This window comes from Mytilus edulis, chromosome 5 (assembly GCF_963676685.1).
Source record: "Mytilus edulis chromosome 5, xbMytEdul2.2, whole genome shotgun sequence".
Lineage (NCBI taxonomy): Eukaryota > Metazoa > Mollusca > Bivalvia > Mytilida > Mytilidae > Mytilus > Mytilus edulis.
In genome coordinates this window covers 53834540-53861498 of record NC_092348.1, presented here as the reverse complement: position 1 = coordinate 53861498, position 26959 = coordinate 53834540, and the positions used below count along the sequence as shown (strand labels likewise).

The 26959-nt window shown below is 32.9% G+C and overlaps 2 protein-coding genes across 2 annotated transcripts; both read right to left on the bottom strand.

The window, feature by feature from the left end:
* Positions 1–1184: 1184 nt before the first annotated feature.
* LOC139523897 (DENN domain-containing protein 11-like) lies at positions 1185–13962 on the bottom strand. The gene is made up of 9 exons (XM_071318272.1): positions 13673–13962; positions 9866–9965; positions 9267–9425; positions 5056–5209; positions 4511–4649; positions 4076–4198; positions 2633–2783; positions 2077–2136; positions 1185–1410 (listed from the first exon to the last, which is right to left on the bottom strand). Exons 1-9 carry the CDS (start codon positions 13887–13889, stop codon positions 1212–1214), a joined length of 1302 nt encoding a protein of 433 aa, XP_071174373.1. The 5' UTR covers positions 13890–13962; the 3' UTR covers positions 1185–1211.
* Positions 13963–22502: 8540 nt separating this feature from the next.
* LOC139523938 (uncharacterized) lies at positions 22503–26703 on the bottom strand. Its single transcript, XM_071318370.1, has 3 exons — positions 25530–26703; positions 24242–24355; positions 22503–22947 (listed from the first exon to the last, which is right to left on the bottom strand). Exons 1-3 carry the CDS (start codon positions 26614–26616, stop codon positions 22787–22789), a joined length of 1362 nt encoding a protein of 453 aa, XP_071174471.1. The 5' UTR covers positions 26617–26703; the 3' UTR covers positions 22503–22786.
* Between the last annotated feature and the right edge of the window lie 256 nt (positions 26704–26959).

The following is a 26959-nucleotide window of genomic DNA, read 5'->3' as shown; positions in this document are numbered from 1 at the left end:
GGTTTTGCCAGTGTCTACAAACAAGTCAATAAAAAATGTGTACTTTGTTGTACACTGCTATTTGTGGTTCTCATTTATCCATTAAATCTATGAAAATTTGTACCCCATTAATAAGAAGGAACCCACAGTATGTCTTAAATATAAACTCAACTAATATTAACCTAAATGTTACACAATGGTATTGAAATTGGACTGAGGTGGCAAAATATCACTGATATATCATTATTAGTTTTTTAAAATCTAATTTTTGCAAACTTGAGCAAAATATTTGAAGTCATAGATGAAAAATTTACTAATAATAATGCAATAAGTATATTGTACACTGTTGGTGAATACTAGTAAGTCACATTCTGATAACTATGCCATGTCATACATGTATCATCATAGATTACAGAAATAAATTTAAAAAATAACTTAACCTTGAATTGAAGGACATATGGACCAAATTGTAGTAAACCCATATCTGACATATCTTGTTATATTTTAAAGGAAAATGTAAATTCAAAATACCTTTTGCTTCAGCTGAATGAAACAGCTTTAACATGCTAAAAATATGAACAAAAAGTTAATCTAAAAATAGTTTATAACAAAAATGATGCTGATGTCATATATCTAAACAATTGACATTCTCTACTCCTAAAAGTGTGTTTGTTTACTATCTGAAGTACTTTTCATCTTTTTTCATTTTGGGGAATATATACTTAAAGGTTTGGATTTAGTAAGACGTCCATTTTCACTGAAGTAGTACAAATTTTTGTTAAGGGGCCAGCTGAAGCCAGCCTCAAGGTGTTGGATTTTTTCACTTTGATAAAGACCCATTGTAGTCTATTTTCTGCTCTTTGGTTGGGTTGTCTCTTTTTATTATCATGAACTGATAAACAATATTCCTTCGTTTCAATCAAATTACAAAATTATATTAAATGATGAAGTGCTGAATCATTTATATGACATAAAAATTAATCGTATTTTTAGTTCAAATTGCAAGTTTAAATCTAATTGATCAAGAAAGGTCCTAATGGTCTCAAGGGAGTATAAGACAGGCTAGCTGTCCATGTTACCATTCCTGGTACCATAATTTAGATATCTATATTAAAAATAAAGTTAAAATAAAAAAGACTGATTCAAAATGTTAATGCCTCTTGGAAGAAAATTAAACTATCATATCTTTATAAAGAATTAATTCATTTTTCCACATTTGATCATTCCTGCTGCTACTTGGGACAACATGGATTATCCACCATCAACATAACATCAATCCCATAATGCTCTACTAATTCCATCAGGAATGTTCTATCTCCATAGGGATCTAGTCCCATGTTTTTCATGTGTTCTGATGTTAACTGTCTGTCCTGTGAACATGATGCTTCCAATAAAGTTTGGAATATTCTGTTGTTTTGTTCAGTAAAAAATCTAAAATTTAAAAAAAATATGTAAAGGGGCATAACAACAGTTGATATGACACCACCTAAATTCAAACTTGATTTTGTTTTATGGTAATAAGCATTTTGTATAAGTTTCATAATATTTGGTTGAGGCAAACTTTAGTTAGAGAACAGAAACTAAACATTTAATAATTTTTCCAATTATAAAGGTGATAAACTCTTAAACGGTTCTAGTGACGCTACCAAAATTATAGATCTGTATTTTGTGATAATAAGCATTGTGTATAAGTTTCATAACATTTGGTTGAGGCAAACTTAAGTTAGAGATACAGAAACTAAAAATCTTGCAATTTTTCCATTTATAAAGGGGCATAACCCGATAACAGTTGAAGTGACATCACAAAAATTCAAAATTGATCCATGTTTTGCAGTAATAAACATTGTGTATAAGTTTCATAACATTTGGTTTGCGGTAAACTCAAGTTAGAGAACAGAAACCAATTTTGGGATGTATGGATGTACATAGACGGACAAGGGTAAAACTTAACTTGAAGTAATTCAATTAATAAATTTTCTAAGTTAGAAAACTATATAAAAAAATATCTCATATTGCAAAAATTAACACTTTTCAGATAAAATAAGAGACCTAATGTTCTAAACAAGAAGTTATCTCCCTTAGATTTAATGAACCTACGTTGTAAATAGCTCTTCCTCATCAATCCCTTGGTCTTCATAGTTATACTGTAATGCTGACCTACAAAAAAATGTTAATTGATATTTGTAGAAGTGCAGCCATGCTACTTGAATCTGAGTACAGGATTTGTAAAAAGACTATGTCTGGAATCTAGATTATGATCTATGGCAAGCAACTTCAATTAAGGGCCAGCCAAATCTGTCAAAACCTTTGGGTTAATTAAATTTAAATGACAAGTTACTTTTTCATTTAAACAAGTTCATCTGAAATTTTTGAAATAATATTCTTTCTCAGTTAAATATCATATGCTCATGCTGATTTAATATATGTACTTCAAAAGTTTCAAGTATATTCATAGATATCAAATTTTCAATTACCTTTTTGTGTCATGGGTCACCAACCCAACAATACAAGATAACTAAATACACATCTATAGGTTTTTGTGACATTTATCATTATGAGATTGTAACAGAATCACAACTTATCTTGAAAGACCTCTCAAAAATAGGTTTATTGCCAATGACAGTAATATGGCCACATAAATGTTTAAACATACCTTTGGTTGTTTAGTTTAGCAAATTTGTCTTTGTCTGCTACACTGACTTTCATTAAGTCTCTTAACATTGGGGAACATGGTCTGATCATCTGATTATCAACATATATATCATAAAGGCTTGTTTTAACTTCAAATATCTTCTCTGTTGTACCTTCAAAAGGAAAAATTGTTTGATACAGGAGTTGTTTTTTTTAGAATTGTAAGAAAACATGATTTAATATATTCCCAACTGTAAATAAGAATACACTTGTTAAAATTTAAAATCATCTTGAATAAATTTTGTTTACACAATTCTCACCCTTTTAACATTAATAATCTTATCAGAAATTTTAATGGTGTTTCTCTATTTATTGTGAATTTATCCCTTTCTGCACCCATTGTATAAACAAATTTAATCAATGTGTGGTTTGTTTAATCTCAGTTCATCATTGGTTTAAATCCGATAATGACGTAAAATTTTTTGCTTCCTCTGAATTTCCTATTGTGACGGCATGAAAAAAGGCAACCATGCCTGATGACGTCACATAGAAAGAACACATCTTTTTTCAGATGATTCGTAAAGCCGGAATAAGTTTGCCTGCATATTGTTTGAAAATCATTAGAGAAACAGATTCCACCACCAAATCTGGTGTAATAAGATATTTATCCACTCTAGACAGTTAAATTTTAAATATTTAAAACGATTGATGAGCCTTGTGTTTTAAATTTGAAAATTTAACTGTCTCCAGTGGATAAATATCGTATCACACTAGATGTAGTGGTAGAATGTATATATGTATATGATACAAAACCAGGAGTTGATAATAATATAAAAGCATTCACATTTAAGACATTGTTTTGGAAAGCTTGCTAATTATATTGTGATAGGCATTTTAAATTTCTGGAAACCAATTTGACGTCCTCAATTCTGTAGTCTGAATTTGAAAGTACAAAAAATGTAGTTACAAAAGAAAAAGTAGATGTTGTTCATGCTTTATAGATAAAACCTAAACTAATATGCCTTTACAAAATACAGAACAGTAATGGCATAATTGATTCTGACCTAATTCAGATGTACTGTCAAATAAAACAAATCCAAACATTTATGATGTAATTGTTGCAATTTTCGCAAAAGTATAAACATCACCAATAATATCTGAATAAATTTTACAGTACTTTGTTTCAGAAAAATCATTTTTTGTTGGTTTTTGTAATGCAATCTTTATTAATGTTCATTGTGGTGCCTTTTTTCCTTGATAATTGGTTTTCAGGCAAACTTTATCTCACAAAGTACATTGTAACAGGTTGTTTTTTAAGTTCTTGGTTTGTTTTTGGTCCAATCATATTTCAATTTTGTATATTGGTTGTTTCTTGTGAATATGTTATTGTACATCAGATACATTTACCATGTCATACATAAGAAAAAGAGTACATAAATAGGCAAACATTTAACTAATACATTACATGCAATATATGAGACTTCTGATTCTAATGTTTCTATATCAGCTACATTGACATAAAAGTGGGGTTTCATTTCATGACCAAGTCCTCCAATATCATGGTTTCCAAGGCAACACGCACAGTAAACTGAAATATTAAAATAAGTTTTATTGGCTCTTACTTGATATTTTTTTAGCTGAAATCTATTGTGAAAAAACATAATCAAGACTTGTAATTTTTGAGAACCAAATTTTTAACGATAAATTATAAACAAAGAAGGAACATTTTGAGTGTAATGAGATCAAAAATAAAAAAACTTGAAGGATTTAATCATTGGCTACATTTTTAACTTGTTAGATCTTTATAAAAATTAAATATACTCATTCTAATATTTTCTATTTGTGTATAATCCAATGTGCAACTGAACCAATATGTAAATGTTATGCAGATATATCTTACCTCTATAACAAACAACACCTATTGGTGGGGGCGAGAAAAATAATATTCTTTGCTGTAACAGTGCAAATTTCCATAATATAAATACTTTCTCTCCAAAAAACTTCATGAATTGAGAAAAACATCCAGCTGGGTGGGTTATCTAGAATGATACAAGAGGCTTTTTTCATTATTGTACTAGTTTCTGGGTATTTGTATAAAACACAAAAAAGTATGAAACAAATGGGTGTACAACTCAACAGCATTCAATAATATAAAGTCAATTCATTTTAAAAAGTAAAACCTGAAAACAATAAAAATGTGGGCAACTTGGGCTCTAATATTTAACATTATGTTTATTCAATATCTTTTTATATAATATTCTATTTGTTTTATATATATTTTTTATTTATCCATTTCTGCTGAAATCGTTTAAACTTTAACTATAAACTATTACATGCACAGCCTGCTGTATATGACAAATGATTCATGCAAGCCATAGAAGTTAGCAGGGTCTAGACCATTATTTTCAAATTTAATGAGCATAAGCATAAAACAAAAGCACTGACCTTCATCTCTGGTAATATTTCTTGACTTGGCGTTGACGAGGAAGAGTTCGGTGTTATTTGCTGTGGGATTGATGTAGTACTGTTCAATGTTCCTTTCTTATCTTGGTAAAATACTTCAAGATTTGAATATTTCCCAGGAGTTTCCAGCTGGTGCCTATTTATAGAAATACACTACATATATTTATATACCAAATAGAAAATGCAGCATGACAATAAGTCTATTGATAATAGTTCTAAATTCAAACAAATAAAATTTTCATAATCATATCAAGCAAAAATTAGTGATTCCTGCAGGTATATCTGTCATATTTGTTGATGGTAAATTGTTTTGTTATAAATTACGTCATCAGTTTTCTATCTGACTATACCGTATGGAATTTTTCTAACTGTTATAGGCCAGATGGTTGCCTATAACTGCTTACATATTCTTCATTTAAACTTTGGTGGATAGTTGTATCATTAGCAATCATGCCACATCATCTTATTTTTATGAAGACAAGTGTTACTCTTTGTAAAACAGGACAACAATCTTTATGAAGCATAATACTTGTATCAATTAATTTCTTTGTAAGAAGATGTAGATGTAAAATTCTCAATTGCAAGTGTTTTACAGTTGAAAGATATAAATAAAGTTATTTTCCATTTTTTTGCTAAAATACTATCCTTCTACAAAATTGATTTCAGTGTCTGATGAATTTTAAGCTATTCAGTCTCAATGCAGTAAAATCTCAGACTGTAAGTAACATACTTGTACATTACAGTCTTTTTAGTATATCATAAAAATCATATAAGATTAGTGTTTGCTATATATTAAATGTCTATATCATAATATTCTGAACTTTAATAAAAAAAAATATGAGCTAACCTGGGAAAAATCATTAAAACCGTGATTTTACATCTCAAAACTAGAGAAGTTTTGTTGGATTGTAAGAAAAATTTACTTATACGAGTAATTTTTTGAGAAAATTAAAGGGAGATTATTTAAACATAATAATTAACTTATATGTATATATTTTTTTTTACTTCTTTAAATAACCAGATGCTCCGCAGGGCGCAGCTTTATACAACCGCAGAGTTCGATACCTGAACAGTTGGGGCAAGTATAGACACAACATTCAAGCTTGATACAGCTCTGAATTTGGATTGTGATTAAATAGTTGACACAACATAGGTTTCTGACATGAATGTGGTCTAAGAACTTAAACTTAAAAACTAAAAAATTTTGAATTGGACATTTACCAATTATGGTCCAATATCCAAAATCTAAATACAAGGTTAGATTCAGCATATCAAAGAACCCCAAGAATTCAATTTTTGATGAAATCAAATAAAGTTCAATTTTGGACCCTTTAGGCCTCAATGTGGACCAATTTGATAACCAGGCCCAACTATCAAAAATCTAAAGACATGGTTAGATTCAGCATATATCAAAGAAGCCCATATATTCAATTTTTGTTGAAATCAAACAAAGTTTAATTTTGGACCCCGATTTGGATCAACTTGAAAACTGGGCTTATAATCAAAAATCTGAATACATGTTTAGATATTTCGGTTTTAAACGAGAAACTCCACTAAAATTTACGACAAAAGAGACCATTTTTCGTTCCCTATTGTTAATTTTCCATTTTTAGATGGTGATGTTCCTTTGGCACCATCTTACGGTGTTTATATTTCACAACTTGTTCGCTATGCCCGTGTCTGTTGTGACGTTTTTGATTTTAATGAACGCAACCTATGTATTACTGGTAAATTATTAAACCAGGGATATCGTTACCATAAATTACTTAAAACCTTTACTAATTTTTTCCATAGATATAAAGATTTAGTTTTGAAGTTTGGTTGTACCTGTAGAAAACTTATTCCACAGGGATAGCACATCCTCATTTTTACGGAAATGTTGTTAACCATGCCCGGAAATTTAGAAATGATCCATGTAAACTTGTCACTCCTTTAAATAAACTTATTCTAAAAGGTTACCTATTCAACACTGTAATAAGATCATTGAATATTGTTCTTATTGGTATAAATATTGATTTTGTTATCAGTAAATTAAAAGCTAACTAAATATTACTAGTATGTTATATGCATATAAATATTCATGGATCTACAATCTGTCGATACCTGTAACTTGGCATTGTACATGGTCATGTTTTTCTCTGGCTGTTTATGACGTCTTTACACTAAACCCATTGAATGTTGGATGTGTATTGATTGATAGTTTAGTCTTAGTTGCATGATTTTTTTATTAGTTGTTAGTGGCTTTGAACTAGCTGTCAGATAAATGCCAGTACTCTCAGATCTGTTCATTGTGTCTTTTTTGTGTCGGGATGTATAAGTACACTTGTATTTTTGTCCATCTGATGAGTTCAGCCTTTTTCAACTGATTTTTATAGTTCATTCTTATGTTGTACTGTTATACCACTGTCCTAGGTTAGGGGGAGGGTTGGGATCCCTCTATCATGTTTAACCCCAACACATTATTTATATATGTGTTACATATTTGTTTTTCGTTCATTTAGTTTTCTCGTTTGAATTGTTTTACATTGTCTTATCAGGGCCTTTTATAGCTGACTATGTGGTATGGGCTTTGCTCATTGTTGAAGGCCGTACGGTGACCAATAGTTGTTAATGTCTGTGTCATTTTGGTCTTTTGTGGATAGTTGTCTCATTGGCAATCATACCACATCTTCTTTTTTATATTAATTTCAGCATATCAAAGAACCCCAAGGATTAATTTTTTGTTGATATCAAACAAAGTTTAATTTTGGACCATGAATTGGACCAACTTGAAAACTGGCCCCATAAGCAAAAATCTTAATACACGTTTAGATTCAGCATATCAAAGAACTCCAAGGATTCAATTTTTGTTGAAATCAAACAAAGTTTAATTTTGAACCCGATTAGGAACAACTTGAAAACTGGGCCCATAATCAAAAATCTAAGTACATGTCTAGATTCAGCATATCAAAGAACCCAAAGAATTCAATTTTTGTTGAAATCAAACACAGTTTAATTTTGGACCCCGATTTTGGACCAACTTGAAAACTGGGCCCATAATCAAAAATCTAAGTACATGTTTAGATTCAGCATATCAAAGAACCCCAAGAATTCAATTGTTATTAAAATCAAACTAAGTTTAATTTTGGACCCTTTGGGACCAAAAATTAAGAATCTACATACACAGTTAGATTCGGCATATCAAAGAACCCAAATTCTAATGCAACAATGTTTGTAACATTCATTTTGATTGGATAACGTCACTTTCTTACATGGCATCAATTGACAATTTATGCTATGGGATGTACGTGCAAGCGCAGACGGTATATGACAGATTTTAAATACATGTTTTAACTTTGTTTTCTGTCAGTTTCATTAGAATGGAGATAACAATATTGTATTTTATGCTCCGACGGCATCAATTTGGGATTTGATGGTCACAAATAACTGTTTACTGTCTCCGCTAACGCCTTGCCAGTAAACTTAATTTGCGACCATCAAATCCCCAATTGATGCCGTCAGAGCTTAAAATACAATACAGTTATCTCCTAATTATTCAATTTTTGATGAAATCAAACAATGTTTAATTTTGTACCCTTTGGGTCCCTAATTCCTTAAAACTGTTGGGTCCAAAATCAATCCCAACCTTCCTTTTATGGTCATAAACCTTGTTTAAATTTCATAGATTTCTATTTACTTATACTAAAGTTATTGTGCGAAAACCAAGAAAAATGCTTATTTGGGCGCTTTTATGGCCCCTAATTCCTAAACTGTTGGGACCAAAACTCCCAAAATCAATCCCAACTTTCCTTTTGTGGTCATAAACCTTGTGTTTAAATTTCATAGATTTCTACTTAAACTATAGTTATAGTGCGAAATCAAATGTGTCTTCGGACGACGACGACACCAACATCATACCAATATACGACTGCAAAATTTATTTTTTTTTGCGGTCGTTTAAAAATAACTTGTACAAGTAGTACCCCTGACTGAATGAAGTGTCCAGTTATTCATCTCATATCATACACCCAGTTTGTATATGCATTTGGTGACACTGATAGCAATAGGGGATTAGAATTCAATAATAATTATAACGGCAATCATCCTTATCACAAACATCTCCAAATAGACTGTTCTTATGCAAATTAAAACATAACCTATGCCCGATCAATTAAAATAACATTGGGAATATACCATTGCTTATTTTATCTTACCGAACTTGTGTTTCTAAAAACTGCATATGCCTATATAAATTTGTGTAAGATGTTGATAGTATCCCAACTGATTTCATCCTTGCCCCTCTTTCAATCTCACTCTCTACATGCATGTTTTCAAAGCATGCTAACCCGTACAAGTTATCTTTGCGGAAGTATCTGCAATATTCAATGTTATTCATTATTTTATCTATGCACACATGGTCTAGGCTCTGAACACATAAACAGGAAGTAAAACATCAAAGGAAATGAAAACTTGTCATATGGTATTGCAAAATTTTCAAAACCAAATTAAAGTTTTTAAACTGTTTTAAATCTATCAAGAGCTACTGCCATGATTGTAGTTACTGAATAAAATGTGGAAGAAATGGATAACCAAAAAGACAGAAAGAATTAAACCTGTATTCCTCATACTTCAGAGTAAGGTAATGAAAACTAAAACGCAAGAAAATATACAATTTTACAACTTTCGACGTGAAAAGTTTTTTAAAAGAACAATTTTTACAAATGTGTGCGAAAACTTGATTTAATGCAAAGGGTAAGGTACATGTATCAAAAGAATATGGTGAATTTTACATTAGTGTCATTTTTTAACTTACACAAAATCTTTCAGCAAAGTATGTGACCCACTGACCATTGCTTTAAACTCAACACCATCCAGTTCAAACTCCTCAGGCTGACACCATTCAACCATATTCCCTTAAAATAAACAAGATGTTATATAGTTTAAAGATTCCTAAACATTTACTTCAATGTTTCAATTTACAGGTGTCCAGGGCAATACCCATTCTTAATAACTTTAAGACATAGTTATCATGGTTATAGGTTCTTGTAATCTAAAGCGTGAATACAACATTTGTCTTACCCTGAAAATAACTTGATAATCCTTTCCATATATATATATATATATATATATATATGATGTATTACAAAAATATTTACACCGTATGTTTGTGGCATAACATCCTGGCCACAAGTTTTTTTGTTTGTTTGGTATTAAATTTATATTAAGATTCATTTTGTTACATCTTGTGATCAATTTTATTTGGCAATAGCCAATGGCAGTCAGCAGGGTTAAAGAACATCAGTTGTTCGACCTGTTAGTCAAATGCGTTTTATTTAAATATACTTTTCCACTTTTTTGGTCTTTTGGAAAATGTTGTTTGTGCTGTTTTGAGACCCTTCTACAACGAAATTTGCTTTACATGCACAGGTATAAAAATTGCGGTTTTTATCCAACGCAATCATAGGTTTGAACGTAGTTTTCAATTTAGACTCGTATATATATATATATATATACAACTCGTCTAAACATCAACCCAACAATGTTAGATCTGTAAATTTGCTTTCAAATTTTTGGTTCTTCCCTCGCCGGGATTCGAACCCATGCTACTGTGATATCGTGACACCAAATCGCCTGCACTGCAGCCGTCCCGTTAGACCACACGACCACCTGGGCTCTCATAAAAAGAGCTTTCGCTGGCCGTGTGTTACCTTTCCACGTCAGTTTTAATCTAGCGGCGTACTGCAGTACATGATATATAAGGCATGAAGATGTTATTGTTACAGATCAGCTAAATTATCTATAGTAAAGGATCCTACAAATTAATGTAATATACAGTCACAGAAAATAATTATATTTATAAGTACGTCTGAGTCAGTGACAACTCTACAACAGATGTATCCATCGGATCGCCATCAATGATGTTGATACATGGCTGTGTACATAATGTATATACAACTCGTCTAAACATCAACCCAACAATGTTAGATCTGTAAATTTGCTTATATATCATAATTTTAATTAGTTGTGTAATTTATTTATACCGTAAATAGAACTGTGAGCAACATGTATTGCTCACTAATGATATCTGCTGTAAGTATTCAGTAAACAGGATGTTGAAGTAAAATGAAACTGAAAACACATTACACAGTACATGCTATTAATCATGTTCATATGAAGCCTGATAGCAAATTTCAGCAACCAGTTTTTTGTTGTTCCATAGAAAATAAGATTTCATTTTCATACATAGGCTAGCTTATGTGATACATATCATGTAGAACAATCTACTTACATGTACATTGTACATAAGGTAATTGGGAAGTTGATGAGCTATCAAAATAATATTGTGTCAGTGTCACAGGTCAGGGTACAAAATGTATATATATAGCATGCTGACAAATTCCTATTTTGATTCAACAAATATATATATATAGACAAGAAAGATGAAATGGACAAAATAAGTTGGTTTTTTAAAGCCACTTTCAGCATGGTTGGCTTTATTACAATGGTAAGTTTTTATTAGTGGCGGACCATAAAGCCACTGACTTTTTTCAGGAAAACCAACCATCCTAGAAGATTGTAATCGAAAACACCTTTTATGTGCAGGGTTCCAACTTGCAGCCTCAGTGTTTACAAGCTACAAATGTAGTACATTGTACATGTATTACAGCGAATTAACTATTAGGAGGCTCCCGCTAGGGTTGGATTGATAAGTACTGTTTGTTGCCCCATACTGCATAATGTTTTCAGTGGACTAAAATAAAAAGATCTGAATTCATATGTATGATGACATGTATTGTTACTTTGTATGTTTAGGTTGAACACTCCACAGCAGGATGTGTCACTAACAAATGTACAACCCACCACCAAGGACAAATCCCCAACACCATTATTGACACTAGGAAGTCTGTTATTATATATTATGATTATGGTGGAGGAAGCTGCAGTACACAGAGAGAAGCATATGGCAACTTGGCGTAAAACAGACAAACCAAAGAGATATCTGAAGTTTGATCTCTGTTCAATGTTGTGATCTACTTTGAAAAACAAAGCACAAACGTACCACTTTCTAGTTTATTGAACTCTGGTAAGGACTTTCATTAAAATACATCAACAGCCATCGGTCTTAACCACTAGACCACCAACTCACATTGACAGTGTTGGTAGTCATTCTGGTCAGATCATATGTTTTCTTACGTCATATGAATCCTAACTATGCATGCTTTTTCAGTGGAAAAAAGTAAAATCACAAAAATACTGAACCTAGAGGAAAATCCAATTGGAAAGTCCACAATGCAATCACATGGCAAAATCAAATAACAAAACATATTAAAAACAAATGGACAAGAATTGTCGAATTCCTGACTTGGTTTAGGCATTTTCAAATGTAGAAAATGAAGGATTGAACCTGGTTTTATAGCGCTAAACCTCTCACTTGTACGACAGTTGCATCAAATTTTATAATATTGACAATGATGCGTGAACAAAACAAAAAGACACAATAGGTTATGTGGCAATATTGGAATTAAGAGTTAGTTTGTTAGCTCCTTGTCCTCTACTACCTGTTCCTGACCCACGGCATAAAATATGTTAAAGCTCAACAAACGCCTTCCGGCACCGAGCCGACCGTGCGAGGGCTGTATAGCCAGTCAAGGTCGTTATACACTTCCATATATATACATTGTCCTTACCGACCGTGCAAAGGCTGTATAGCCAGTCAAGGTCGTTAAAAACTTCCATTTGTATACATTGTCCAGAATTCATACTTTCCTCGAAGGTAATTATCAGTATTCATTACAGCCATGTTGTTTACTATTACTGTTCTGGACCAATTCATCTCTTAAATGTTTTGGCATTATTTAGGGTTCGAACGCTAGGACTTGGGTATAAAATGGTTTAAATGATACAGTTTAAAATCCCAACTTAAAGTAAGACATTTCCCACTTTATTTAACGTCTGTATTGTTGTACAACTAACTGTCATAATATTAGAATATCTATTGTGTATTTTGGTATGAAATAAATATGATAATTTAGGTATTATTTCTTTAAGACTTCCCTTCCTAGAATGCTGGCTTATACTTGTCCAAATCAATATCCGGTCAAGTACAATGTGTTAGCTTTGTCCTCCCAGAGAATTGTCCGTTATGTCGATTGTTGTAGACACTTGTCCCCTAGTGTGACAAGGTGTCCAGGGCAGAACTGGTCTTCATAGTTTATGTAAAGAACCTGGGTTAATTTGGTTATTTTGTGGCACTAGCATTAAGTAAAAAGGTATCCAGAAAACGTTACTTTTACTTGAATGTTAGATCAGTCCGTTCACAGTAAAAATGTCAAAAATAATGGTAAAAAGTCTAATTCAGTAGGTCACATTCGGGAAAGGGAACGGGATTGCAGTTACGACATAAGGAACATATCCGATATCATATATATACCAGATAGTATTGATACGTCAATCTCATAATGCATAATTTTCTCAATTGTATGAAAAACCATTTGACAAGGACAATTACATTTTTTTTTGTATATCAAAAGATAACGTTTATTTTCCGAAACTTGTATGTCTACAAAAATAAAGAGATTTGGTGGGATTGACAATGAGTTTAATATCCTCAAATTTTTACCTGATCTTGTATCAAATGTGACAACAAAGACACAGACAACAAAATCGAAATCGCAGGCCAAGGAAGACGATGATGAACTGGTGTTGATTGTACCATTCCCAGTCACAACACCTTTCAGCTCAGGTGGCACATGCCAAACTCTTTTTCTTGGATTAGGGTAATTAAAATCATCTCCATCTGTGTCCGCTAAAAGCGGCGATTTTTCTTCTTGTGCCATTTTATTACAAATATTTACATTTTACTTTTGACATTTTCATAAATAATACGACCACTTCCGGTTAGTGTGTAATAAATTATCAAATTCGGAATCGTCTTTAAAATTCCGGACATTTCACCAAAAAAAGAAAAAAGGAGTATGCAATAAAAGTTGAGTATTTCGACTTATGCAATAAAAGTTGAGTATTTCGACTTATGCAATAAAAGTTGAGGTTTTTTTTCCGTTCATAAGGTGTTGCTTTGTCATGCAACTGAGAGGAAAAAAGACACAGCCTCCGTCTTAATCCTGATTTACAAGATGGTTGAGGGTCTGGTGCCGCCGGACTATACTGACCCGAGCCGACAATTTTGTTTATTGTTATACCAGCACGACATAAACGAACTATCAAAGCCAAAGCATATTCAAACTGTGGAACTGACAATATTATTGAACGTCAAGTAATCAATAACACCAGAGGACTTAAAGTACCAAATAGCAACAAACCACAGTACAAACATTCATTTTTTGTGGAAACAACTATTCACTGGAACTAACTACCAGATAAAGTTGTGCATGCAGGTTCTGGAGAGGCATTTAAGACCGCTCTACAAGAACACCGCTCTTCTCCGCCGTGTATTAAAGCCTAAATAGGATTCTACACGTACCACTACATATACAGATGCAATGGTTGTCACTGTATTTGAACACTGAAAGACAAAAGAGCTGTGGCTGCTTAAAGAATGTGTCCCAGCAATGGAACTGTCGATTAGAGCTAAGACTACTATAACACATGTTATAGAGGTCCGTCAGATTAGAGGCTTGTACTTCCTTTGTATCTCAGCTCAGTAATCAAGCTGAGGGGTATATAAATTGCGCTCATTAATCCATGGTATACCACAGGAGTATGGTTTATCATGTTTCCATATTTGTTCTAAATCATATTTAACTGAAATGCATCATGTGTTGTTTGTGTGGATATTGTATAAACTTTGTGATTTGTGTTGATTTATATGCTCTCTTTCTGCCCTGTGTATGGAGATTGTAGGGATATGAGCTATTAAAATGCCTCAATAAGGTATTTTAGCCTTTTTTATTGATACAACATGCATGTAACTGGCGTTCGCCCTGGTTACATAAATCATCATCGGAATTTTTTTTTCTTTTCTATTCAGGAAGCAAAGTCATATATGTCTGAAGGTAAGAAACTAGTAGCACATGTTTAATAGCAAAAAAAGAATGTGTCCATAGTACACGGATGCCCCACTCGCACTATCATTTTCTATGTTTATTGGATGGTGAAATCGGGGTCAAAAATCTATTTTGGAATTTACAGTAGAAAGATCACATCATAGGAAACACGTGTACTAAGTGACAAGTTGACTGGACATCAAATTCATCAAAAACTTCCTTGACCAAAAACTTTAACCTGAAGCGAGACAGACGGACGAACCGTTCGGGACGGACGAACGAATGGACGCACAGACCAGAAAGTATAATGCTCTTCTACTGTCGTAGGTGAGGCATAAAAACAGTAGATATGCTGCTATTGTCAATGAGACAACTACTAGTATTCCATCAAAGTTCAAATGAGGTGAATGAAAGCAATTATTTATAGACAATGGAACGACCTTCAATAATGAGAAAACTCCATACCGTGTAGTCGGACATATAGTAAGTACCTACATGAAAAACACGAAACAATTAAATCGAGAAATCTAACAGCCTAATTCATAACAAAACAATTTCCGAAAAATAAATATGACAGACATAAACCAACGGCAACCATTAAATAACAGATTCCCGACTTTGGACAGGAACTTGTAGATCGTGGCGGGGTTAAACATGTTTGAAGGCGTCAGCCCTCCCCTAACCTGGGATAGTGATGTAGGAACAACAGAAAAAAATTTGGTTTATACTTCTTTATCCATAAACTAACTAAGGTAGATATTCAAACACACTCAAAAGATGTAATGGCATAACAGAAGAACAAACTAACCCCGCCGCATTTTTGCGCCTGTCCCAAGTCAGGAGCCTCTGGCCTTTGTTAGTCTTGTATTATTTTAATTTTAGTTTCTTGTGTACAATTTGGAAATTAGTAAGGCGTTCATTATCACGGAACTAGTATATATTTGTTTATGGGCCAGCTGAAGGACGCCTCCGGGTGCGGGAATTTCTCGCTACATTGAAGACCTGTTGGTGACCTTCTGCTGTTGTTTTTTTTTTCTATGGTCGGGTTGTTGTCTCTGGCACATTCCCCATTTCCATTCTCAATTTTATTGGTTTATACTTCTTAATTCATGAATTGAAAAAAAATGTTTTTATCAACTGAAAGGTTGATGTTCAAGCATACTTAAATACTAAAGGTCGCAAGCCCACAAACGAATGTTAATTTAAAATTACTAGGCAAATTTTACTTTTTTCCAATACTCAATCTAATTCAAATATAGATCTCTGATTTCCTTATATACAACTTCTAGGTTATCTACGTGCATAAATAAACGTATTGGTAATGCCACTACAGCCAGATTATTTAACAAAAATGCACGTGGATATCCACAAATTTTCCCGTGCAATGCCAAAAAATGACTAACCTGTTTTAGATTAACTTCTCAAAATACTATAAGGTCAACAGTGAACGGGAGAACCTTTTCGCTCTCCTTTTCCTGTGATATTACCTGAAAAACTCAAAACCTAATATATGTGGTAACTTGAACCCAACCTAAGTGTGGTATTCAATATGTGGGACAGACGGGACGAGAGTATTTCAGAAGAAATCAAGAACATCTCTACCGCTTTCGTAGACCCAAAAAATTCAAAAGTTTAGTATATCAGCATTTAGATAAGCATAATCATAATCTGAAATATATAAAATTCCAACCGCTCGAAACCGTTCAAAAACAACCAGGAGAATCGCACAAGCAATTTGAAAAATCACGCGAAGTTCGCGAATTGTTTTGGATAAAAAGACTTCAAACAGCTTATCCTCTCGGTCTAAATGATAAAATATTAGGGCAGGGGAACATATCTAAAACTCATATCGATGTCATTGATATTGTTGATAAACGACTTAGAAATAATAGGTCTCATGGTAAACGCAAGAACCGTAATCAACGTATTAAACATCGTATAAATTATACACTTGCTGATCTGTTATCTATAATAAAGAATAATGGCAGACATCAAGTATTATGCAAACTGGGTCTGACAGGGCCGTAGCGTAATGGAGGCAAATGAGGCAAATGCCTCACTTTTGAAACGACGATCAAACTTTAGAAGTGTCATTTTTTTTAATTTCATGTATTTTACATTATCAATATGCGAGTTTCGAGTTTCAAACTATCTACCGGCACACTACATACAGTGTTTCCAATCTGCAGCAGCTATTTTGAATATAATTATTTTACCATAGCGGTGACGGTAAAACAAAATAAGTGTCCCGATTACAAATCAAAATACAAAAATTGAAACAAATCTTATTTATGTCGTTACAAAACTGGTTGAAGACGGGTTCTTTAAGAGAAAAAAAAAGTTGAAACCCCCCCCAATAAGTATGCTGGCTTATAACTTTCTTGGTTTATTTTTGAATCTACCAATGTTTACACACTGAAAAACAAACATGCCGCAAATGCAAATCGATAAAATAATTCATTGACCAAAAAATATAAGGATTATTTATAATTGATTTAAACAAAATCATGAAGCGCCTTTTATATGGAAGTCTTTAACGTATAAAGCAATTCATGATTTTTATTTATCTTTAATAAAAGCAAGGATTTGTATTTCTATACAAATCCTTGATAAAAGTATGAACTATATTTTTGGTATTGTTTGAAAATATTTTTTTCGTGTTTCTTTTTTATTATTATTATTATTAGCATTGTTTGGTTGTATGCTAGCGTGTTCCATTGATTCTATTGTGGTAGGCCGTGGGTTCGAACCCCGAACGGTGGGTTAGACCAATGACTTTAAAATTGGTAGAATAATGTGTCCAAATAGGTGGACATGTCTTCCAGCGGAATGTTTACATGTTTACAGATAACTTGTGACATTAGAACGTCAAACATCTGGTTAAGTAACAATGTTGGTCTAGTCTTCTCTGTACATATTCTTATGGTTAATGATTATGTATAATAAATGTATCTTAATTGATGCTTATAATATGTTCTGGTCTTTTAGAAGCTTATAACTTGCTGTTGGAGATAAATATATATATATATATACATCAGAACGTGTGTTGAAGCTTTTTAATAGTACGGGTTACAGGAGAATCGGAAAGTTTTGGTTTACCAACAGAGATTAACTTTAATATTGAAACTCGTTTTCTTACTTACTAGGCTAGCTAATAAAAAAAACGCATTTCTGTTATATTTTTTTTTTATTATAGATATTAATGCTGAAATAAGCTTCTTCCGTTTCATGCATCCGAACCCCCCTAAAAAAAAGGGCCCAAAAATTTTTCGCCTCGCTCCGCTCGGCGAAATGCCTCACTTTAAAAAGACATGCGCTACGGCCTTGGGTCAGATACCTATAAGTAAATTATATGCTATTTTTCTGGAGTGTGATAAAATTTCTTTTTTTTAGCCCATTTTATGAATACACCCGTATTATTACAGCCTTTTGTCATCACAGGCTTTTTCCTATTATTGATAAACCTGAAAATCATAAACGACATTTTCTCAAATTAAAATATATAAATAGAGGTATTGATTTTATTAATTTGTCTAGCATATTCAATGACTCTTCTGTCTATAGCTTAATACCTCCATATTTTGATAATATAGAACAACCCATTATTTCGTATTCTTATAAAAAACCAAGCAGAAATTTGATTTTCAATTATACGTCAATTACAACAGACGTCAATATAGAAAATAATGTTCCTTCCACTTGAGATTGCGAAACATCTAGTTTTAAATATGTTCCCTATGGTCATGTTATCACAGGAGACCTCAACATCGTCGATGACCGTGAAGTCATAACTTTTCTAAAGAAAGGACCGAAATACCGTCCTCCATCTACAATAGATTGGAAACAGTGTCGTCAGGTCATTAAAGACGCTCTGTCCGCCTATTGTAAAAATTGGTGCAAACGTGAAAAATCCGATAAAAAATCTTTAGACAGTTATTTGAATAAAATTATGAATACGGTTGATATTCGAATATCTCATTTAGAAAACAATGCTGAAATTAATAATAGGAACCATGATATACCCATTTCTAGAATAAAAAACAAACTCAAGGTACTCGCAGAGCGGTTTGTGTTCGTACCGGCAGACAAGGCAGCAAATAATGTAGTGGTGGTGTGACGCATATACTACACGAAAGTTCTTCAAAACGAAATTATCAATTCCTCTACATTCAGGTCAGTGCGCACCACAGAGAGTCAAATCGTTAACAAGCATACCATGCACTGCCACTGCCCAGCTTAAAGCATCTTCCGAACATTTGAAAGTCCCTACCATGTACTGGTTACCGAAATTACACAAAAAACCATTTAAATTCCGTTTCATCTCCGCTTCCAGTAAGTGTTCTACTACTAATCTATCAGTGCTTCTAACCACCTCCCTTACTACTATCAAAGAACTGGTTATTAACTTTTGTAATAAAGCTTATGAAAATAATGGTATTAATTATTTTTGGAGTGTTAAAAATTCTTTAGAGGTTTTAGATAAAATACATGCTTTCAATGGTCCTTACAATTCTGTTGACAGTTATGATTTTTCTACTCTGTACACTACACTTCCACACAATCTTATAAAGAAAAAGTTTTTGTATTTGATAAAATGGTCTTTTGAAAAATCTCATTGTAATTTTATTTGCTGTAACTCGTTTAAGGCCTTTTTCTGTAACGAAAAGGGAAAGTATGCTAGATACACTTACTGGAAATGTGAGGATATGATTGAAGCTTTAAACTTTCTGCTTGATAACATTTATGTACGTTTCGGCGATAAAGTGTATCGTCAGGTAGTAGGTATTCCTATGGGCACCAACTGTGCCCCTTTAATAGCAGATTTATTTCTATATTGCTATGAATCTCAGTTTATGACCAAACTCAGTAAAGACCCATCATTGTTACATTTGGTTGATACATTCAAAAATACCTACCGTTATCTGGATGATATTTTTTCGTTGAATAATCCAGAGTTCTCTAAATATACTTCAGAAATTTACCCAAACGAACTTACTTTAACTAAATCTAACATAAACAGCAACAGTTGTCCTTTTCTAGATTTAGACATTTCAATTTCAAACGGGAAACTTCACACTAAAATTTACGACAAAAGAGACGATTTTTCATTTCCTATTGTTAATTTTCCTTTTTTAGACGGCGATGTGCCTTTGGCTCCATCATACGGTGTTTATATATCGCAACTCGTTCGGTTTGCCCGTGTGTGTTCTGATGTCATAGATTTTAACGAACGTAATCAATGCATCACTGGTAAATTGTTGTGTCAGGGATTTCGATACCATAAATTACTTAAAACTTTTACTAAATTCTTTCATAGATACAAAGATTTGATTAGTAAATTTGGCTATACCTGTAGAAAGCTTATTAAAAATGGTATTTCACATCCTAAATTTTATGGTAATATTGTACTTAAAGCGAGGAAATCACTATGTGATCCTTGTAAACTCATCGAACCTTTAAACAAACTTATAAGTAAGGGTTATCGTACCGATATTGTAATAAGATCTCTGAATATAGTTCACATTGGCACTAATATTGATATTGTCACTAGCAAATTAAAACATAACTAAATTTCATTATCTTTTGAGGCGAGATGTATAGAGACACAGACACGTTAACTTTTATTTCTATAGAAGTCGCTCTTCACTATACTACTACCTGTCGATACATTTATTTTTGGCATTGCACAAGTCATGTCTTCTTTGACTATTAATGACGTTAAAATACTAAATCCCTGTGATGTGTTTTAGTCGATTTTAGTCTCTGATGCATGATTTTTTATTATTAATTGGTTTTGGCTTTTAACTAGCTGTCAGTAACTGCGAGTACTCTCAAATCGTATTTTCTTGTTAATTCGACCTGTTGATACTGTTTATAATGCTTTTTTGTCATTTTTTATTTATACGGATCTTGTCTGTACACCAGCTTTGATTATTTGTAATATCTTCACTTATTCTTACAACATTTGTATAAACTTCAAGATTATAAAAAAACCGGTTTTTTTCTAAAGTGAACATTGATTGGTTAAATATTTCTCAGTCATGTCCTGTTTTTGAATTTGTTTGTTAGCTTTTTGGTCATGAATGTTTGTCTCTAATATTTAATTAACTGTGCATTTGTATTCAGATATCGCAGATCAAATTTATTCGTTCATTGTTTAATCATACGTTTTTTGATTGAGTTAAGTCTGCCAATTGATATTTTATCGTATGTTTTTCTTTATTGTGATGTTATGCTATTGTTTCAGAAAAAGGGAGAAGGTTTGGATCCATTAAAACGTTTAATCCCGCTGCAAATGTTTGCACCTGTCCTAAGTCAGGAATCTGATGTACAGTAGTTGTCGTTTGTTTATGTAATATATACGTGTTTCTCGTTTCTCGTTTTGTTAATATAGATTAGACCGTTGGTTTTCCCGTTTGAATGGTTTTACACTAGTAATGTTGGGGCCCTTTATAGCTTGTTGTTCGGTGTGAGCTAAGGCTCCGTGTTGAAGGCCGTACTTTAACCTATAATGGTTTACTTTTTAAATTGTTATTTGTATGGAGAGTTGTCTCATTGGCACTCACACCACATCTTCCTATATCTATGAGTAGTATAACGAAATCAGAGATCTATATTTTAATTAGATTGTTCCAATATTTAACCAGTGCTTTTTATGTTTGAAGTATATATCTCCGTGTGTACGATTTTTATTAAAATCTCCGTCAAGTAGTCTAGTTTTGACTAGAACTGCTTGTCACGTATTTGTTTCCTTAAGAGCAAATATTTGAAAGACTATAATAGTTTATGTGACCTTTTGTCTGTTCATCATACTATTTCGACTATTAAGAAACATGTATATGTTCCAGACCGTATGAGTATTTGGACCGTACGCGTACGGTCTGGACCGTATGCGTACTTTTTCAAAATACTGATATTAAGAAGTTGGTCAAGCTTATTAGATACAAATGTATATAACAGATCAACATGACTTATATCTCCAATTAATATAAAAAGTTCAACAGCATTTGACATAAAAACTTAATATTTTAACTATTTAAAAAGATCACGCTTATTTAATCTGTTAATCTCCTGTATGTTGCAGGCCGGTAATTCGTTAATTGCAGCTCAGTATGCTCATTGAAATTGAAGTTATCGGAAGTAAACATAATGTGGGAGGACAATTGTTTTAGAATATTTATGAACTTTACAAAAGAAATGCATACGCAAAGAAACATGCATTAACAAAACATGTAAATGTAAAAAATACGACGTTCTTATAAGAAGCAAGTGTCACCTTCGGCCAGAGTAACAAAATAGAATTCACGGATATACAATTAAGCAAATATTTAATTCAGTTCAATTGTTCGCTTATTCACTTTATCATCGGCCATCTATTTTGTAATAATAACAATTTGTATAACTAAAAATAAAGATTTTGATAAATGTTTGTTTAAATTTAACCCATATGATCCCAAAACGTATGATCAGCTGGACCGTACGCGTATACTCATACGGTCCGACCGTACGCGTATGGTCGGACCGTACGAGTATACGTATACGGTCCGGACCGTACGCGTACGGTCCAAATACTCATATGGTCTGGAACATATACAAACACCTGATGAAAGATTATATAGCATAAATTAGCATAAATTTGTGAAAAAAATACATATAAATATGCCCAGCACTGGATTGACTTATTTATATATACAGCCTAAATCTTATAAAAATTATCGAATAAATGTTCATTATCGTGGAGCCTGTATCTGACCAAGCACATTATTGTACATCTTGTATACGTCACTAAAAGTTGTTTCGTTGACAGTAAATCCGAGCTCATGTATACGCTTCAAAGCCCATTGTAAATCTTTATTGTACTGCACTGCCGCTGCTAGGACGCCCATAAAAGCTGAAATATACAAGTTCGGATACTACGCAGATGTATAGATATAGAAAACTTAAGCCTTATGCTGCATAGTATAAAACATATAAACAGAAGCTCTGGTGAGATTTCTACCTATAATATAAAAAATATACCCCTCCCCCCCCCCCCCCCCCCCAAAAAAAAAAAAAAGAAGCATCCCAAATACACATATCAAACATAGAACTGAATACAGCCAAGTTTTTTTTTAATAATCATACAATGTAATACGGTTTCATGTTATAAATCAGTTGTGTCTGTACATTGTATAATGTGTCTCTGTCCACTGCAAGAAAATACGTCATCAGAGAGTCATTTCATTTTTTTTTAAAATGTGTTAAAACATGTGTTGACTGGGCGGCATCTTTTATTACATGGAGAGTAGACACTTTACTATGTCTGGATAATTACAATCCATTGTTTTGTTTCGTAGTTTGTTTTACCAGTATATTTTCGTATGATCGTAAACTAACGCATTTGTAGATAGTATCATATAGTTCTTGGTAGGGTTCGTGTTGCTCATCATTTGGTTGTCAATATTGTGCTTTGTGTACTGTTGTCTGTTTGTCTTTTACTTTTTAGTAATGGCGTGGTTACTTTATTTTCGACTTGAGAGTTTGAATGTCTCTTTAGTATTCTTCTGCTTAGCCTCTCTTTTATATAATGCATGAAAACGATATTGACTACATTTCCCATTTGTTAGTGCACTGTATACAATCTGCATAACAAACAAAACCGTGATATTTGTAAAATATGTACAATTTGAATTTCGCCAGCCCTTTTTCTAATCTAGAACAACATTTACAAATTCCTTTACAACTCTTCATTAGGATCAAACCAAATGTTGGCCACTATATATAGATGATTTTTATTACAGAAATTTTAAGCGTTTAATTCAGATGACGATCTAGGATATTGAAAAGGAGCGACACACTATGCAACCTAGGAGTGGAACATGTAAACAGTCTATGCATAACCATAAATGTAGCTCCATAAGAAAGCCCGGATCCCTTTCCCCCAAAAAACTAGATCATTTTATTTCTCTCGGTGCAGTGACAAGTATCATCACGACAGGCTAGGGTAAACTAAGATCCAATAAAACTATATTACTGGCTATTGTTATTTGGAGTTTTTAGAGAACGTCATTACAACTTCGACCTTGACAACTATATAGGACTTTATTATCTCCGGTCATCAATCTGCATTAGAATGAACTTTCTTGACACAAGTTAAATTTACCAGTTCTTTGTCCAATAGTACAATGAAACAAAACTAAATTTACCAGTTCTTTGTCCAATAGTACAGTGAAATAAAACTGGGCCGTCGTTTCCTATCTTTAACAGCTTGTCCTTGTACTGTTTAAATACATCTGTACTGAAGGTGGTACTATAAATATCTGCAATACAACTTTACGCTTTAAATATGCTAATATAATGATAAATAAAACCTTCTAGTTTGGGGTTCGTGATGCACATATATTTACACTATATCAAAGGATATAAGTCATACATTTATTTTATTGATTTATCAAGTTAAGTTATAAAAATGGTATGTTGAATAAATTGTTTGACGAAAACTTCCAAATATGATATTGTGTAGAAAGTAGAAATTTGTAACTCTGATTAGAAATCACACATTTGTGAATTAAGAGAGCAGCAGTTTAAATGGTTTTTACTAGACCTATAGGGTTGTTGTAAGAGCCCTCGCTTAATCTTTTATTTCAACTGTGTCTTATTTGAATCACGCTTCTACGTCCATATCACTTTTCGTTTCCTAACATTTTCCCCAATGAACATTTTTTCAAGAGGTAACACAAAATAAATAAAATGCTTCGCTGAGCGCAGCCTGATACGACCACAGAGGTTGAATTCTGAACAGTTGGACCAAATTTGGACACAATATTCAACATGATACTATCTAAATGTGGATTGTTATTAAATTTTTAACATGATACACAAAAAAATCAAGATCTTACAAATATATTTCGCAATACTGTGGAATTAAAGATTTCTTCTTAAAACTTTATAAAATTTTTATTCCTGCATGAATTGGACAAAACCCCCAAACTCAATCCCAGCCTTCCTTTTGTGATATGGAACCTTGTGGTACAATGTCAGATAGATCCATACTCTTACATACTAGATATTGTCCAGAAACTACAAAATTGCTTGTTTTTTGTCCCTTTTTGTCCCTTAATTCTGAAACTGTTGACACCATAATACCCAAAATGAATCCAAACCTTCTACTTGTGGTATCAAACATTGTGGAACTTTTCAGATCAATTGAAATACTTATACACAAGTTATCATCCTGAAAGTAGAAACATGCTTGTTTTGGGCCCGTTTTGGGCCCCCAATTCCTAAACGGTTAAGACCATCATCCAAAATCAATCCCAACCTTCCCCTTTGTGGTATTGAACCTTCTTATTAAATTTCAAAGAGATCCATTCATGTAAACTAAAGTTATTGTACGGAAACCAATGCGTCCTCGGACGACGCAGACGACGACGACATCATACCATTATACGATCCCAAAAAAATTTGCGGTCGTAAAAAAATTGAATAACTTACCTAAAGGTAAATGATAATATTTCAAAGATGATCCCTTAAAATGCTCGCTTTCAAGTTCTTCATTATAACCAATTTCGTCACCATACTCCTCGGGGTTCTCGGTTTCATAATTTACATTTGATGTAGGAGATATATGTTTTCTGTCCAAAGCTGGATCTAATACCACCTTCTCCAATTCTGACGGTTTTTGTCTAACTGGGATGTAGTTCTCGTCATATGTATTAAGATTTACCGGTATGTTGATCAGATTTACGGTCTCTTGCGAAGGATTGTTGTTGAAGGTTTTACCAACCCGCATGTTGATAACTGATTTGAAGCCAGCGGCTTCCAGTTCCTTTAAATGGCCCCTTCGTATCTGCCCGGCAGTGAACCAATTCTTATAGACAGGATGACCAAGCCAATATCCCAACCAATTCTGATATGCATCACATTTTGGAGGATTGCTTACAATTGATTCACCTGTTATTTCTGCAACAACCGATTTAAATCTGTCTTCTGTAAAATCCATTCCCATTAAAGCACTCATTTTATAGAATTTCTCACTATTCACTCTTGGTTCGTATTTGGAGTCCAGTTTTGACATGTGAGCCGTATGCAATAATGTTGTAAAAGCTACAGCTTGTGGTTTGCTGGAATAAAGCAAAATTGGTTTCTCCATCTTAGTAATCGAGTCTGTTAGTTTCTCCACTGCTTTAACACAAGCCCAGTCCTCGTTCTCTTTAAGAATGGCATCAAACTGAAATCCAACAATCTTTGCAACATATTTGGCTTCTGAAATAGAAGCTAGTTTTTCACCTCCAAACTGACCAGGGCTATTTTCATGAAACAGAGATATAACTCCTTTAAATCCTTCATCATGTGCATATTTAATTTGCGTGTCTGTTAATCCTCCAGCAACATACAACTTAGGTGTCACCTCTTTTGCCCACCATAATTTGAATCCCGGTACCCTTCTCTGGGACAAAGTATCAAGATGAAAGTCGCCACGTCCTGTTGACATGAAACGAACAAATAAACTTCCATACTGTGCTAATGTTGTATTCCTCTTTGCTATCCGAACGACCATGTTGCAAGTTTTATTGCACATTGGTATATAATGAATGGTACTTAATGTGTAAACAGACCTTTTCACTAACTCTCGACATAGACAAATGACACCTACTAAAGTGTACAGGTGAAATGGAAGGTTCGTATCAAAGATAAAAATATTTCAGTAATAAAATTACATATACATATATATTCGATGTCACGGTATTGTACTATTTTGAAGAGGAAATGCGTATATTGAGCAATAAGTTATTATAAGATTTTATCTATTAATTTCACGTTGAGTTGCGTAAAACCTTAGGTAAAAATCCTTGCAATTCTTTACATCCGAATCCAATCTAATTAAAATTAAATCTCTCACTCGCTCATTTTGTAATGCTTGG

What these genes read in the sequence shown, in the direction of transcription:
- LOC139523938 (XM_071318370.1), bottom strand. Translation starts at nt 26,616, where the DNA reads ATGTGCAATAAAACTTGCAACATGGTCGTTCGGATAGCAAAGAGGAAT. An exon ending in ATATTATCATTTACCTTTAG is followed by an intron (nt 24,356 to 25,529) that starts GTAAGTTATTCA and finishes GTTGTATTGCAG; the next exon opens with ATATTTATAGTACCACCTTC. An exon ending in TACTATTGGACAAAGAACTG is followed by an intron (nt 22,948 to 24,241) that starts GTAAATTTAGTT and finishes TGTATATTTCAG; the next exon opens with CTTTTATGGGCGTCCTAGCA.
- LOC139523897 (XM_071318272.1), bottom strand. Translation starts at nt 13,889, where the DNA reads ATGGCACAAGAAGAAAAATCGCCGCTTTTAGCGGACACAGATGGAGAT. An exon ending in ACTTTGCTGAAAGATTTTGT is followed by an intron (nt 9,426 to 9,865) that starts GTAAGTTAAAAA and finishes TGAATATTGCAG; the next exon opens with ATACTTCCGCAAAGATAACT. An exon ending in GAGGAAGAGCTATTTACAAC is followed by an intron (nt 1,411 to 2,076) that starts GTAGGTTCATTA and finishes TTTAAATTTTAG; the next exon opens with ATTTTTTACTGAACAAAACA.